At 44.3% G+C, this 16,837-nt stretch overlaps 1 protein-coding gene across 1 annotated transcript in view; it reads left to right on the plus strand.

Moving 5' to 3' along the window:
• The window catches only part of ULK4 (unc-51 like kinase 4), a 406,569-nt gene that overhangs the window by 272,561 nt on the left and 117,171 nt on the right, over window positions 1-16,837 (plus strand). The window contains exon 33 of the mRNA XM_033131526.1: window positions 10,370-10,536. Coding sequence (XP_032987417.1) covers window positions 10,370-10,536 — 167 coding nt within the window. The remainder of the gene's footprint in view (window positions 1-10,369; window positions 10,537-16,837) is intronic.

Genomic DNA, 16,837 nt, shown 5'->3' on the forward strand with positions numbered 1-16,837 from the left:
TGTTCAATTAAAAAATTTACTCTAAAAAATGCCTGTAATTTGTGTGTTGTTCTATATGTGTTGTTTTTTTAACTTGATTTTCCATATTATATGTTATAGACCTGTTTCTATGTCAGTACATAGAGTTCTACTTTATCTTCTTTAATGGTTTCAAATATCGTTGTCTTCCTCCCTAAGTAAATAGGAAGCCTAATAACTATCAAAGTAGTTAATTATTATTGTTATTTCTTTGGCTAGATTACCCAACCGAATTTTTAATGAAAATTACGAGAGTCGGCATCCTTTTCTTGTTCCTGACTTGAATGGATATCCTCCCCTGTTGAGAGGCTGTGTGTGTGTGTATATGTATATGTATGTATGAGTGGACAATGTCCAGATCATATATGAAAACGGAACTCACACTCAGACCCAGTCCAGGATGCCAAAGCACCATCTCTGTAGCAACTGGCTCAAATTGGTCGGGACTTGGTCCAAAACTGCCCGCTACCTTAATTTTTGCCCTTGCTTCCAACTGAGGACTAACCACAGATGCACCCCTAACCAGTGACACGAGGTGCCCTGCTTCTGTTAACCCGCCTCCAGCTTCCCCGTACTAACCACCTTCTCCAAGTGTGCGCCTGAAGCTTTCCTGTCATTTCACTCCAAAGCTTTTCCCACCCACCCCCCGCCTGCCTTGCCGTCTCTGCCAAACACAAGTGATGGCGGCTGCCTCCCTTGTGACAACAAGCTTTGAGCAGTCTGTGTGTGCTCATTTGGGTGGTCTTGCTTCTTCCTCACACTGTTAGCTATAATGTGCATTAATGGGCTTTCTAGTGATTAATAAGCTGTGAATTTCTAGAATGAGTCCTTCTTTGGTCATGCTGTAATGTCGGGTACTTGGCACAGGTGTCTTGAGCACCTGGTGTGCACAAGGGGCTGTGCTGGTCTCAGGTGAGAATAACCCAAATCGATGTGGAATCTATGGTCTAGTAAGGAAGACAGGCATTCATCAGATGAGTACATACACTCGATTGTGAGGTGAAGGAAAAAAGAGCTCCAGGAAACTGAGTAGGAGTGGGCAGGGAGAAAACCCAGGAGAATGGGGTGTCCTGTAAGCCAAGAGAAGGCAGCATTTCCAAAAGGTTAAATGTGTCAAGAGGCATCTAGAAGTCAAGTGCAAGAAGGTAAAGAGTGAGTATTATGCTCTTCTGTTTTTAACCATGTTTCCTCCTTTATTTTCCTTTGTGGTTATTTCTGCCAGCTTCATCTTTTATGTCCATATTTAAGTGAGCATTTACCAGTCCCTTTATAGCTTCAATTGATTTCCAGTGTGACTTCACATTTTTCAGAAATTTGATGTGTAAAAGCTGCATATCAAAATCGTCCTCATATTTATTTTCTCCACCAGAACACTGACAATGAAAGGCGTTCCCTACTGATTGTTGTCATTTACTTGACAGCACTGGTGTTGAATATCTAATATCGCTCGCATCTCTTGCAGTATCAGCTGCAGTGGACTCACTCTGTGACTGGCACCTGTTAATTAACTAATGCGGAAAGATGTCACTGAAGAAGATTGTCATGGGATCATAGACCTGCTGTGTACACGTGCTAAAATCACTTTTCCAAAATAAGATTTTAATGAAGCAGATTTATTTTCAAGGCAGAATGCCTTGGTGCCATGGCAATTTCCTATCCCTTCTTTTTATTTCCTTATTTTTTAGCCCTTTATATTTCTGTAATGGTGGGAGAGATGCAACTTGGTGTGTGAAGCCCTCTTTTTTACTTTTCTTATCCTTATCTGTTCCTCATTACATCTTTTAAACCAAATCTTTTTTTTTTTTTTTTGCATTTACACAGTAGACTCAATGGTCTGTTTTCCTCCTCTTTCCATTTTCAGTCATTTCAATTATGAAAGCGCTATCTTGTATAGTGGGTAATATCACAGACCGTGGAGCCAGCTGGCTTTGGCCAAGTTACCTAAGCTTTTTGAGCCTCTGATAGAAATAAAAATAAATAAATACAGATTGAAAGAAAGGAGGAGGGTGGGGAGAATGGCTAACGCATGGAGTCAAGGAAAGATGTTTTTGAAGATCACTAAGTAACTTGCAGCTTAATAACTGGGCAACTGCTGCTTTGTCCCATGAAAAGAAGACTTAAAAATACAAACTCCCAGTCCATTGTGTTGGTTAGGATTCTTATCTGCCTGTATCAGAAACTTGAACTGGCCCCTTAAAAAGGAGACAGTCTACAAGTGAGAGGATGTCTGATGGAACTCAAGGCAAGAATCATTGCTAAGCCCCAGAAACAGCTAAAACCAGGGGCCCAAGCATGACATCCAAAGCCCTTCTCCCCCAAGTTTTTCTTCTCCTCCCATGTTTTCCTTTTCATTCATGCCCAGCGTCCTTGCTCCTTGAGCTGCCGCCTTCCCACCGCCACTTCCAGGTTACAAATTTTAAAGTGTGTTCCTTAGAGACGCCACTCCCTCCTTCCCAGCCTTGTTTCTGGAAGTCCTGGGGAAGGACACCCTGTCACTCCCCTTCACGGGCCTCGTTGTCTAGCCTTTGCACTCTTGCTTGAGTATAGCACGCTCACATCCCAGCTACAGACCTTTCTCACGCTTATTGACCAAACCTGGAGTGCCCCCCTTCTGCCTCTCCACGTCCCCATGTCCGCTGGGATCCTTCCTTCCCCACGAGCACTTGCCCTGCCCTCCCCCTGATCATCGCTCTTTCTGGCTGATAGCTCCAAGCTGGCATTCTGTTCTGTGAGTCGCCTCACACGTGGAGATCTTTTGTAGGCCCTGAAGCGAAGGGGCCATTTCTTGAGGTTTTTTCCTACTCCACGCATCGTCTGCCACTGTAACATTAACATGTGCAGATGAACCAGTGGTTGAAGGAATGATATGTGTTTTCTTCTGACTGTTGACCTGCCACCTCAGAGACAGATGACAGGGGAGGGAGAAAGGGGAGGACCGAAGCTCTCCTGGGGTGTGGGGCTTGAGAAGATGTGCTCCAGCTCAGTGCTGAGCTCCTAAAGGCCCCTCCATAATTCAGCAAGTGCCGATCAAAGTCGGAATGGAATTAGACAAAGCTTTCGGGCTTTGGTGCTGACCCCGGGCTGGGCTGTGTGGCTGCTGAGGGGGTCATACTCCCTCCCTGAAGGGTTTCCTTCCCTGCTCCTCTACTCCACTCTCTTCCAGCATTTTCCTGGGCATTGCACATGTATGGTCAGTTGTTTATTACTCATCCATTTCCTAGTAGGAATTGGAAAGTGTATGCCCCATTGAGCTAATAAAATTCCCTTTTTGAATTAGTCATAAACAACATTGCATCTTAATTTTGGGGTATGGAATTCGCATCCACTTCTACTTTTTATATTCTCACTTTCAAAAATTGTTCCAGACATATTTGCTTAAATCAATCCTAAGCTGCTTTAGCTATCTCTCAGTAATCAAAATGAACATATCTTCAGTGAATAAAATCTCTTAGGTGCTGAACTTCTTTTTCAAGGATTTTATAGTTGAGTTCATTCTATCTAAAACTTTTTCCTCTCAAGTATGCATCTGGGGTTCACGTGTTGCTAAAATTCAGGATCTCTCCTTAAACCAGAAAAGGGTACTGCAGCCCTCTGGGAACAGGTGACCAGAATAATATACTTGGAATATGCTTGGAAATCATATACTTGGAATAATTCAGTACAGGGTCTCCTCCATCTGCAGATCTAAGTGCTGAACTGATTCTGTGCCAGTCATGGGAGGGTCCAGGGGCATCGTGGGCTCAGGGGAGATGGGGCGAGTGAGTTTTAAAGGTACTCTCACGTACAGATTGTCTTAGGAATGTAATTCAAAATGAATGCTCTGACTACAGAGTCCCTTCAGGCTTTTCGGAGAAAGAAATTAATTAAAACATTAACCTCTGTCATGTGTGAGAGGTCCCCAGCCTTTATTTCAGCAGAGCACAGATTGTGAGTTGGCTAGGCAGACTCATCCATAGCAGAGGAAGGAGTGCAAACACAGGAGGAGCGTGAAGGCCAGGGAACCGTGTGGCTTTGGTGTCAGGCCCCGTGAGGACACCCAGTGCCTCTCACAAAGGGGCTGGAATAACAGAAGCAAAAATCTGCCCTGGGATGGTTCATCCACTTTGACCCTGAGAGATGTTTGGACATCTTGTTTTGTGGAACCATTTCTATGTGGGGGTGGCTGTCCATTAACCTTTGGCCAGAAGAGGTCAAGCAAGCTTGGTTGAGGACCCCACGGTTGACCGATGCCTCCATTTACCCTGCAGTGTATTCAAGACCAGCACTGCCACTTTCTCCCTCCGTGTTTTGTGAAAACAGACTTTTGACTCAGCTGGTGTGGTGTGATTCTGGTTTTGGTGGTTAAGCATTCATCAATTTGGAAAGAACCCTTTCCCCACATCGAATTTGCAGATGCTTTTTTTCTTTAATTAAAGTTTATTGGGGTGACAATTGTTAGTAAAGTTACATAGATTTCAGGTGTACCATTCTGTAATACATCATCTGTATATCACATTGTGTGTTCACCACCCAGAGTCAGTTCTCCTTCCATCACCATGTATTTGATCCCCTTTACCCTCATCTGCCACCCCCGTCCCCGCTTACCCTCTGGTAACCACTAAACTATTGTTTGTCTATGAGTTTTTTTTTCTTCATTTGTTTGTCTAGTTCTTTTGTTGTTTTCAGTTTTATATACTACATATCAGTGAAATCATATGGTTCTCTACTTTTTCTGTCTGACTTGTTTCACTTAGTATAATAGTCTCAAGATCCATCCATATTGTCGCAAAAGGTCCTATTTCATCTTTTCTTATCGCAGAATCTTATATCACATCTTCTTTATCCATTCATCTATTGAAGGGCACTTTGATTGTTTCCATGTCTTGCCCACTGTAAATAAAGCTACAGTGAACATCAGAGCACATATATCTTTACGGATAAATGTTTTTAGATTTTTTGGGTAGATACCCAGGAGAGGGATTGCTGGGTCATATGGTAATTCTACTCTTAATTTTTTGAAGAACCTCCCCACTGCCTTCCATAACAGCTGCACCAGTCTGCATTCCCACCAACAGTGTATGAGGGTTCCTTTTTCTCCACAGTCTCTCCAACACTTGTTACTATTTGTCTTGTTGATGATAGCCATTCAAACTGGGGTGAGGTGATATCTCATTGTGGTTTTTATTTCATTTTTCTCTGATAATTAGTGATGTTGAGCATTTTTTCATATGTCTTAGGTACCAAACTTACGTACCTTGGGTTCAAAGAGGTTTTATGAATTTGACTTCAAAGGCTAGGGAAGTAAAAACTAAAATAAATGAATGGGACTATATCAAACTAAAAAGCTTCTGCACAGCAAAAGAAACCTTTGACAAAATAGTCAACCAACCAAATGGGAGAAGATTTTTGCAAACAACGCCTCTGATAAGAGGCTAATATCCAAAATATATAAGGAACACATACAACTCAACAACAACAAAACACAAACAAACAATCCAATTAAAAAATGGGCAGAGGACCTGAAGAGATATTTCTCCAAAGAGGACATACAAATGGCCGATAGACATATGCAGATGCTTTTATACTCCTCTTCTGGATTTTCTGTTTAGATTGGCTTTAATGAACTGTGGTGGAAATGCCCACATGCTTGTATGATGGAAATGTCATATTATCCAGAAGGAAACCTCTGTTTGGGGAGGATACCCTTGGATTTAGAGTATTATGTTCAAATCATTAATGGTGGAAGGAGAAAGTTTTTCAAAAGCTTGACATTTCAATGTGTACTCTCACATTATCTCTCTACTCCAACAGCTTTTGAAAAAGTAATAATATAATAAGCACACAATGACCAGAGCTGAGAACAACTCATGTACATTAATATTCCCGGAACATTAAACACTTGAAAATAACTTATGGGGGTGACTCCTTCAGAGACTTGCTTATAATTAGTACAAAATAATTCTTGGATTTTTTTTGGATGAGTTGGTTATAATCAATGCAAATAAGTATTGGAGTTTTGGCTTAATGAATGTTGGTTCTTGTAGAGATGTTAGGACGGAGTATTAAGAGGTTGTTACGATGGCATTTGACCAGAGGACTGGGAAACACTGGAATGCTCTCCCAGAGGCCTTTGTATGGCATTTCTGAGGGACGTGACAGGCACGCCAGGCCCAGAAACCCTTTTTATTGTGCTGGTCCACGTAGAGGGCTGCTTTTAGCCTCACTTCCTGTAAGAGGTCCGTCCGCGGCGCGGGTCTGGGAACAGAGTTGGCTGTGACTTTCCCTGTGTATTGGCCTCAGTGTGGAAACTTCAGTTCTAGAGCTTCACACTTTCAGGCAGGAAAGCCTCCTTTCCCCTCCACACAGATGTGCAGCAGCTGGCACCAATGCAAAGAGGCAGGAGACATAGCAATCGGCGGTTCATTGGCGTGGAGCAGAGCTGACCAGCCACAGGTAGCTGCTGCATCTCAGACTGGCTCTGGGTGAGAGGAGAGAAAGGAAAGGAGGGGGAGAAACCAAAAATCAATAACAGAAGGAATGAATTTTTCAAAAAGGACTTTCCCAGGGCTGCAGGTCTACGGCTGTGGCATTGTCACTAGCCTTCTTAGTGGAAGAGGAAAGTAGAGGAAAGCTGTACAGACAAACCCAGTGCCAGTTTGAGTCCTTGGAAAGTTTTTGCTGTGGAGAACACAGCCTTGGAAATACCCTTGAACGTCACTCCATGTCTTTGGAGGGGGAGTATCTTTCTCTTGATCAGGACCTGCCTGTGAAGAAGAATGCCAGTACAGAAATATGTTAACTTCCCGTCCTTGCCTTTGCCTCCTCCATAGACAATTCCTTCACGGTTGTAAACTGCATCGCGTGTTAGCTCGTTCACGTCACCAACATGTGCAAACAGCAGGATCTCCTTTGGCTCCCAGTGGATGTGGACAGCTGGTGTTGTCCGCTGGTGCAGACGTGGCTTCACGCCTGCCTGCCTTCCAAGAAACTGTATTTCCTAACTCCATCTCCAGGGAAATTCTGGACACAGCATAGAAGCACATGTGTCAGAGCCTACATGGGACGTGGGAAAATGCAACAGGGAAGATCTGGCAACTTGAAGGCTGGCTTCAGGCTATAGGATCGAACACATTTTGCCAACGACAGGCATCGGTGACCAGGAAATGATCCAACCAGTCACCTTTCCTCGGCTTTGAATTATGTCACTCAGGCATCTTTGACACCCTTTTTCTTTTTAATTCTAGTCACTCCTTGATAGCTGTGGCATTATGTTATCATGGTCTTTTTTCTATTGTGTTAGCATCGTTTCCTCTCTAAATTCCTGCTTCTGTCTGGGATTTACTCTACGCTCTGTTTTTGACTCTGTGCCTCTCTAATTCTTGCCTGTCGTTTGGGAACTTTCCCACTCTCTCTGATCACCTCCCACCTCTCTTTGTCCAGTCCTGACTGCTACCAGGCTGCTGGGCCTTCATCTCCCACCGCCGTTGGGCACTGGCTTTTGGATGTTATCTCAGATGTTATCTTGGAAGCTGACTTACTGTTCCTAGAAAAGTCCCCCATTTCTTCCAGTTATGCTGTAGTCCTCCTATTCCTTCTGGATGTTTCTTGGCCCCACCCTGCTGAACAAATCATGTTGCTTTAGTGATGTGTCTGCCTTCCTCTTGGTTATGGCGTGACTGCAGCGGTCTCCCCATGGCCTTCTGTTCTCAGTTCCCCACTGCTTGCTCCAGGGGGTGCCATGATAATGCGATTAGACTGTGGTCATTAGTAGATAGCATTCAATGGAACCTTGACAATGGCTGAATTAGACTAACAACCCCTGAACCCAGGTATCAATTTTAACATCATTAAATGTGGAACAGCCAGATGGCATATCCTTCCAGATGTGGTACAACAGGAAATACAGAGTACCCAGCCCCAAGTGTTATTGCCAAAATAATTGAACCTGAATTAAATTGAGTCTCTAGGTCTAATTACCAGTTTACAGGAAATTCAGGGATATAGGAACACAACACCACAGGAAAAATGTTCTAATTTCTCCAACAAATAAATGGTGTGAAAAATTGCAGGGGGTTGCGGGGGTGGGGGTGGCGGGTAGGACTGTTAGAGGTTGAAGGAGACTTGAGATCTGTAACCAAATGGAATGTGTGGACCAAAAAAGACAATTTTGAGACAGTTGAGTTTTAAACACAGGCTATGTATTGAGTATATTCAGTATGTTAATTTTATTAAGTGGTAATGGCATTGTGGTTGTTAAAAAAAAGAATCTTTTAGACTATACAGAAAAATTTACAAGATAAATAAGATAATGTCGAGTATTTACTTTAAAATCTGAAAAAATAAGTGCAGATAGATTAAACAAGATTGGCAAAATGTTGCTAGTTATTGAAGAGGGTAATAGGGATTCGTTTTACAGAACTGTTTCGTGACCTTCTTTGTTCTCATAATGAAAAAGTCTGAACAAGAAAAACACGCATTTTGACCCTGAAGGGAAAGTTCTGGCTATGACGGGCGCCAACAGTGGCTGAGCTAGGCCGCTTGAAATGTCACTAGTGGGCTTCGCTGGCGTTATCACTGCTGTGAAGAAATAGTCTATGTCGTACTTCATTTCTAATCTCCTATGAGCTCCTACCCTGACGCCAGTGACGCCAGGGTGTCAAGTCAGAGCATGGCACGCCTGTTTTTCACATAGCAGGCTGGAAAGAATTCCATCCCAGCCGTAATCTGATGGTAGTCATTGTTTGCATTCCTTCCTGGGGACTGCCAGAAGACCAGGAAGAACCTTGGGGCTCACCAGATGTTTAGTACGAATCAAGCGGTGTACAGATGGGGACCCAGGGGACCGCCTCCATTTTCTGAAGTGCCACTGGTCACATCGCTGGACTTCACCAGTACACAGCCCCCTAGACCTTTGACCATCTACATGCATCACAAAGTGATCATGAACCCCCAAAGGAAAACATCTCTCCTGAATGTCGAGTGCTGATCCATAGCGTGCGCCTGAGTGATGCTTTCTAACTCACGGGAGAATGCCTGCTGCTGTAATGCACGTGTCGTAATAATTGCTTTTCTGCGCTATGTGTTGATTTGTGCTATCAAACCTTGTCATTTGATACAGAAATTTTGCCAATAATTCATTCTACTTTCCCTTCAAGTATATTTATCTTCAGCTTTGTAACTTGCACCAGTTTTTGCCACAAGGAGTACAACTTTGAATGAGGCCTCTGTAATTTTGGTTTCTCTCTGCCTTTACTGACAAAATTAATAACTTTTGTAGTCTAAGAATTACTTTGCACTTGTCTAGGAAATCTAGATTGGTTGACTGGAAATGACAATGTGCATTGTTTGGAAAAGATCCCAAAGCTTACCAAGAGACACCAAGGCTGTGCTTGGCAGAGTTTCCATCCAACTGATCATCTGAGAACTAGGGATGGATGGATTGCATGGCCAATAATATCCAGCTTACACTACATGTCATACTTCTTTACTATACTTTTTTGTTTAACCCATCTGCTTATGTAAAATACTTATGTTTGTAGATTCACTTTCTCTAGAGCATTCAGACAATCTACAAAGGTTGAAGGTCCCCTTCACCACCTACGTTTATATTTCATGCTGTATTTTCACCACATTTACATCTGAATTAATCTTGCTGATTCAAAGTGTAATGCTACATAATAATAAGAATTAAAGTGCCAACTTAAATATAAACAATAATGCCTCCCAAATGTGGACGTGTGTGTGTTGTGACAGACAACGTCAAACTGAAAGGTGATGCAGACCAACTTTCTATTAATATAAGGGTCGCAGAGACAAGATGATAGAACCTGGCAAGTTCTCAATTTGACATTTCTTAAAATCATAGCTAACCTTACATTTCAAATGTTTCGAAATGCCTGAGAAAGAATGCTTCATTGCTTTATCCTCTTGAAATGACCCCCTGACAGACCCCTGGGTTCACTTGCCGTCCCTGATCCCACACCATGACCTGGGCCTTCAAACAGAGACCCTGCCGACAGTCTGTCCATGTTCAGCACGCTTTCTCGCAGTGTCAGGGAGTCCTCCATTCCCGTGAAGCCCGTCCACCACGTAGCACAGTGTCTCTCAAAGTGTAGTTTTGGGAACCCTTACATCAAAATTACCCGGGGCGCTTGTTTAACACGCATGTTCCTAGGCTCCTGAGTAGACTCTCTGGGAGTGAGGCCTGGAAATCTGCATTTAAAAACCTTCCCCCGTGTATCTGGTACATGGTACAATTGAAGGACTGCTTCGTGTTAGGCCTCGTAGAGAACAGACGCCTGCCCCATTGCGTGTATGTGACACATTTTATAATTTATGAAAAATATTTGACCCTTCTCCTTTTTACCTCCAGGACTGGTCCGTCATGTCTGTAACCTCTTCACCGAAACCGTCACACTGTGTTTGGACGTGGACAATAAAAACAACAACGAGACGGCCACCGCGCTGCTCTTTTCCCTGCTTGACATTTTGCACGGCATGCTGGCCTACACCTCCAGCATCGTCCGGCTGGCTCTGCAGGTAGAGGACCTCTTACCTGCATCGTGAACAACCTCACCATGTCACACGTCCCCTTGCATTCTCTTCTTTCTTTTCTTTTCTTTCTTTTTTTTTTTTTGTTTTTCTTTGTTTTATTTCTATGGTGAGATTTCATTTTGTTTATTTTTTTATTTTTTAAGGTTTTTATTAAAATATAGCTAACATACAATATTATATTAGTTTCAGGTGTACACAATAGTCATTCAACATTTATGTACCTAAAGAAGTGATCACCATGATAAATCCAGCAACAATCTGACACCGTATTATGCTGTCACAGTATCATTGACAATATTCCCTATGCTTCTTAAGTTATATAAATGTCTAACCACTATGCTGTACACCTGAAATTAATACAAAATGTTGAATGTCAACTTTAAGTGAAAACCTAACAGGAGGGGGCAAGGTGAAGGGGAATCAGAGGTTCAGATTCCCAGGCATAAAACAAATAATTCAGGGGGATGTAATGTGTAGCATGGGGAATACCGTCATTCTCTTCTTTCTAATCTTCCTCTAATGTATGTTTATTTTTGGAGAACTTATGTGTCTATAGAGAGACCTTACCAAATAAGCCATGTGTGGGTGACCAATGTGTAGACCAGATGAGCTGATCACCAAATCAGAAAGAAAAGCAGGCGAGGCCTCAGCAAACACTGAGCGAGCAGAACGGGGGAACGACTCCTGACCGACGAGATCATTTGCCTTACGAGCACCCTCGGGCTGGCCAGCAGTTTGCAGCCTTTCCTGCCCAGAGATGAGGCTCCATCCCACTCCCAGCAGGATGGGTTAGCCTGCTAGGAACAGTGCGTTGACATTCTAGGCACACACATGCATAAGCACACACACATACATATACTGGGGGTGCCAAAAAAGTGGTGCCAAAGAAATGGATACAAAGGGACACGTTGGTCAGCGTTGCTCAAGCAGTAGTTCACCGTAATCAGAAGTGTCTGAACCCTGATGTAACCACTTTGAGCACCTCTTGTAATTACAGAAGTCAAACGTGACTTGTATTCATCTTTAGTTATCGGTATATATTGAGTATTGCCATTTTAATATTTTTTTCCTTTTTTAAAATGTGTGCATGTTTGGCACCATCTGTATGTTTATATGCACACACACACACACATGTGCAGCACGTACACTCTCACATGTACTCTTTCTTATTACCAGCAACATGGAATTGTGAGACGGCTTGGAGGACTAGGTGTGTTCAGTGGCCATGGAGAAGTCCATTTGCCCCAAACTGCACCTGGGTTTACTCAGCATCGCGTTCCGAGGAAGGAAAGGGATGTGGGTTTGTTCAGTACTTTCCGAGTTAGGCGCCTCCACGTGCCAATTTCATTCAGTGTTTTTCCTAAGCAACTGAGGCAGCCGATACTCAGATCATGTGGAAGCACACAGCCGATAGGAATTCATTGTTACATTTCAAATCCTGGTAAAGTTGCAAGAGATGTATTTCAAATGGTAACCTTCCGGCTTGAACAGATGCAGAAGCTGAAGTGGAAACCAAACTGTTTTGATGCCTTGCCAAGCGTCCCAGTAGCAGAGCCAAGAATGAATCCGGAGACCCTGGTTTGTCTCTGTTATTCATCATTGTGATAGATGGTAACTTTTACCCACAGTTAAGCTGCTCAAGTATGTAGCTTGCCTAGTGTGGTTGAATAAATAATTCCAAGATCCCGTCAACAAACATGATAGTGTTTAACCTAAACTTGTAAAGCCAGGAGATGAAAATGACCTTTGAACTGCCTAGCTTTTTTTTTTTCTCATCTGTAATACAATAATTCTAAATTCTAAATTGTTAAGTACTTATGGAACTCTGAATTTGGATTTCTCTTAGCTTTTCCTCTCTTTTCCAGTGTCTTTTCAGAGAACATTGCTTCTGATTTCACTTTCCATAGTGGTAGTTTTATAATTCTTCAAAATGCAGTCCATAGTTACTCTCACAAGATGTTTTGTTGATATTAGTCTGGAAAAGATTATTTTGTAGATCAGAAGTGTAAAAACTCCAGAACAATAGAAATCCTCTTTTATTTTAAGTGATTGTTAGGTAGGTACTCAAAGGTGTTTAAAAAAACAAAAACAGAACACCTTAATAAAAAATATTTTCTAATTCTTTTTCCATTTGCTGGTGTACCACTAGATCACTATTTTTTTATTTTTTCATTTTCTTCAACACCACTGTACATTTTACTGCTATCATCTTTCTAAATCCTCCCCTATAATATCTGCCATGTATTGCGTTTGGCTTTCACTACTCACTTTGATCTCCGTGACACCTGGTGTCAGTCTGAAAGAGGAAGAGTCCTTGAGACTGAATTAGGGGAAAGGGCTGGGGAAAAAAGTGGAGTGTGCATCAAAGACAGCGTCTCGGAGAACACTGAGCTTATAAGTACTTTCCAAACCATAAGTCACTTCTTCCATTGAGAAACATGCTCCACCCTGGGGATTCCTCAGCCTTCAAAAACTTCTGACAGGAACTTCTCTAAAGTAGAAGACTTGAGGGATTGAGGGTTGCTGGTGCTCAAAACGACAGTAGCGTTTAGATTTATGACGCACTTTGTTTTCAGGGAGGAGAATGATAGTAGATGCTGGAATGTGTACTAGGGAGGTCGTGCGTGGAGGAAGGCAGGTGTCAGACTCTCCTTCAGGAGTTCAGTCCCTGACGCCAACTTGCCTTGGGATTCAGAATTGGCCTTGGTTCAAATGTACCTCCTGAGGGTCTTGTGTGAAGATGTGGAAGCAGAAACAGAAAATACGTGTCCACAACTCGCTGGTGTGGTGGGCGTTCATGGGCCTTGCTGGCTGCAATGCCTTGGGTTCAAATCCCAGCCCCATCACTTTCTACCTGTAAGACCTTGGGCAAGTTCCTTCACCTGTCTGGGTATCCATTTCCTCGTCAGTAAAGTAAATATGATAATAACTACTCTGCAGGGTTGTGCTGGGACTTCAGTGAGAGAATAAAAGATATACCTAGCCCAGGGAAGGTAAGCCAGAAATGGCTGCTCTGTCATTAGCAGCCAGAGAAGAAAGGTGCTCACCTCAGCTCCCTGTTTACAGAGGGCTTCCTGTGGGCTGTGATTTCCTCATTTCTGTGTCCTGGCGCATGGGAGGGCACTCAGTTCAGATTTACTGAGTAAACTGACTCCTTGCACTCCTATACGATAATAATGTATGGTTTTATTTTGCACTTATGAGCCTAGCATCGGGGATCAGGAGAGGAAGGATGTTATCTCTCGGGGAGCTTCTGTTTGGCAGGGAGGACTGTCAGTACACAAACAGGGAAGCGAATCATCACCTCGTTCCACCTGTGAGAATGCAGCCACTGAAAGGTACAGGACGCTGTGCGTGAAGATGGGAGAGGGGGCCCTCGCCCAGCTTGGGGGCTAAGGAAGGCAGATATTCACCTTAAAATCCTGGTGCCCTCACTTCCCTGGCTGGGCCTTGTCCGTCATTCCTGAGGTGATGGGAGTTCGGTTTCCTACTGGTACACTGCTCTCCCGACAGTAAGGCAGGCAGTCCAGTGCTGCTGATTTGCGGATGTGTCGCGATTGCCAGAAGACTGAGATGAGGCCCCTGAATCCTGTTCAGTCTCACACACTGAGTCCGTGGTGGGGGCTCTGGTCTCTGTGTGTCGCATCCCTTGGATTATCCAGTTTGCCTCCTCCATGGCTTTCCCTTTGTTGCTCTTCCCCACGAACTACCTTCTGCCTGATGAAGGCAAGTGAGATTTCTCTGCCACGGCCTGTGGTCCTCCTCACGGCTCTCCTTTCCTTTGAAAACGTCAGCGTCTCCTCACCTGTGGTATAATTGTCTAACTCCTCGCCAATCCTCCATGCTGCCCACGCCCTCACTAACGCAGTCGGCTCGCTCCGTTCCCCATGGGCCCAGCACCCATGCCTTTCCTCGTGCGAGTCCCAGCACCTGGCACCCGGCTCTCCACTTGGTTGCTGTAGACCTCATCCCAACCATCCAAATGATGGAGTCCGACATCGCCTTCTCCTTCTTCCCCCACCACGTACACTGTTTCCACCCTTATCGCCATTTTCAAACTCTGTCTTTATAGTAGTTATTTGGAAGCTTGTCATCTTTTTAATTAAACCCAGAGGCCCCACAGAGTGGGGAATGAGTCCTGTCATCTGTGAGCATGGTGGTGTTTGGGGGCACGGTGAGCACAGACTTGGTCTGGGCCACACCATCGCAAGTTCTCCGCTGTGTGCCTCAGCCTGCCAGGGCATCAGACAGCAGCTGCTGGAAGAATGGCCTTTCTCTTGTTCTCTACAGATGCCTTACCTGTGTGTTCATTTAACAGATCTCCGCTGAGTACCTACCCCATGCTCTGGGTTCATATAGCAATGCCAGATGTCATTGAATTGTGTGATCCCTGACCTTATTTTATACCGAGAAGTTAGCTGTATTTCTTTATCTTGCTTGAGGTAGTACTGTATTGCCATCTAGTAGTACATATGGCTCATAAGGTGACATTCTCAACTTTTATATGTTTAAAACGATTACATTTATATTTCCACGTAGAGTGTTCTTCTGAGATCCGTACTTGGTACATCTAGCAGCTTTCAACGTGGCCGCTAGAATTCTCCATAACCAACACAGATTCCACATGTCCGAAGCTGAACTCAGGACTCACCTCCCCAAACCTCTCTCCTGCCAGCAAGCCCCACCCCCCTCATCCTGCTGTGCAAACTACAAACCTGGGGGGTCATTCTTAACATTTCCCTCTTTTTCGTATTCCACATCTAATCTGTCACAAAATAATGTAGGCTTTTACCTTAAATATCTAACAAATCCAACCACTTCTCTCAAACCCTACTGTTACCACCCAGCTCAGCCTACCCTCTGTCTTCTGTTGCCTAGACTGTGACAACTGGGTGAGCCAAGGACACTGCGTGGCCAGGAGACGGGTCACTTACCACACAGCAGTGACAGGGCCCAGGGAGTTATGGGCAGGGGTCAGTAGGACCAGGGGCAAAGGCAGAGGAGCTGGGTGGAGAGCACAGTAGCAGTGCCATGGCAGAGATGGAGTTTTCCTGCTGTGGAAAGTGTCCTTTGCAAAATGCACACAAAGGGCCACAGATCCGGGAATCCAGAGGCTGACTGGAGGGAGGGTTCTGTGGGGACCTGGAGGGAAGGGGAGAAGAGGCCGGCCCGGCCCCTGGTTGGTTGCTCAGCGTCTGCGTTTATGCCTCTGGTGGGGAAGACACCTTGCCCCTCACTGCCCAGGTGCTGCCCAAGAGAGAAGCAGTCTGAGGGATAATGTATTAATGTGAAAAGGCTGATATTCTACCTTAAACTGGGTTTCAGAAAGTGGGCATTAACAGCCAGGATTCAGAAAGGTTCAGAGCTCTGGGAGACTGCTACCCGTTTGTTTTCTGGCAGGCAATTCTACCATGGTTCCCCTTGGCTGTAGAGAGGTGGAAGCTGCTAAAAGGAGGGCATCTGATTTTCAGTCAAGTTCTCCTGAATCAAACGAAGCAGGCAAGGCAACTCAAATTCTGTCCACAGGCCTGAAGTGCAGGACGCTTGGCATTTATGAGAAGGGCCCTGGAGTCCAGGCTAATGACCGGAGGTGGGGCAGCCTGCAGCCTGCTCTCTAGGCTCTGGCAAAGGTCATTACCTCACAGTGATTTCATTGCTTCTCAGTGAAATTAAAAATGAAGAGGGAGTATATTGTTGAAATGTGTACATACGATAGCAAGCACAATAAATCAGTGCCTGTTCCAATATAAAATTATTCTTCTCCATGATAGAAATGTCTGGAATTAGATGGTTCTGTAAAACACTGGGAAGAAGACACTCATTTCTCATTTCCATTGCCATTTAAGTCCATGTTTCCTAAGCAATGTAGACCTGTATCTGAAGACCATTCACGCAGTAGCACATTGAACAAATATTCTCGGTGGTATTTGAGCATGTGTATACATGTAGAGAAGGAAAGCATAGAGAATGTATTTGGTATGCGTTATCTCATGTCCGTAAAATTGCCTAGGAGAGATGAGCAGGTGTGATTGGGAGACATATAGCCTGGATCTGTCCCACATTATCTGTGGGACTTGACACAAACTACGGAACTTCTCAGAGCTTCAGTTTTCTCCCCCGAAAACGGGGGGCTAACAGCGCCTAGCCTGAGAATGGTTGGAAAGGACACGGTTACCCACCGCATTATGTGAACAGAGGGCAGCCTTTCTCCAACGACCGCCCTTGTTACTGCTTTATCTGTGGGTCACCCGGGTCTGCCGCTGTCGCCGGAGCTGGCGGCAGTGGC

Source organism: Rhinolophus ferrumequinum, chromosome 17 (assembly GCF_004115265.2).
Source record: "Rhinolophus ferrumequinum isolate MPI-CBG mRhiFer1 chromosome 17, mRhiFer1_v1.p, whole genome shotgun sequence".
In the NCBI taxonomy this organism is placed as follows: domain Eukaryota; kingdom Metazoa; phylum Chordata; class Mammalia; order Chiroptera; family Rhinolophidae; genus Rhinolophus; species Rhinolophus ferrumequinum.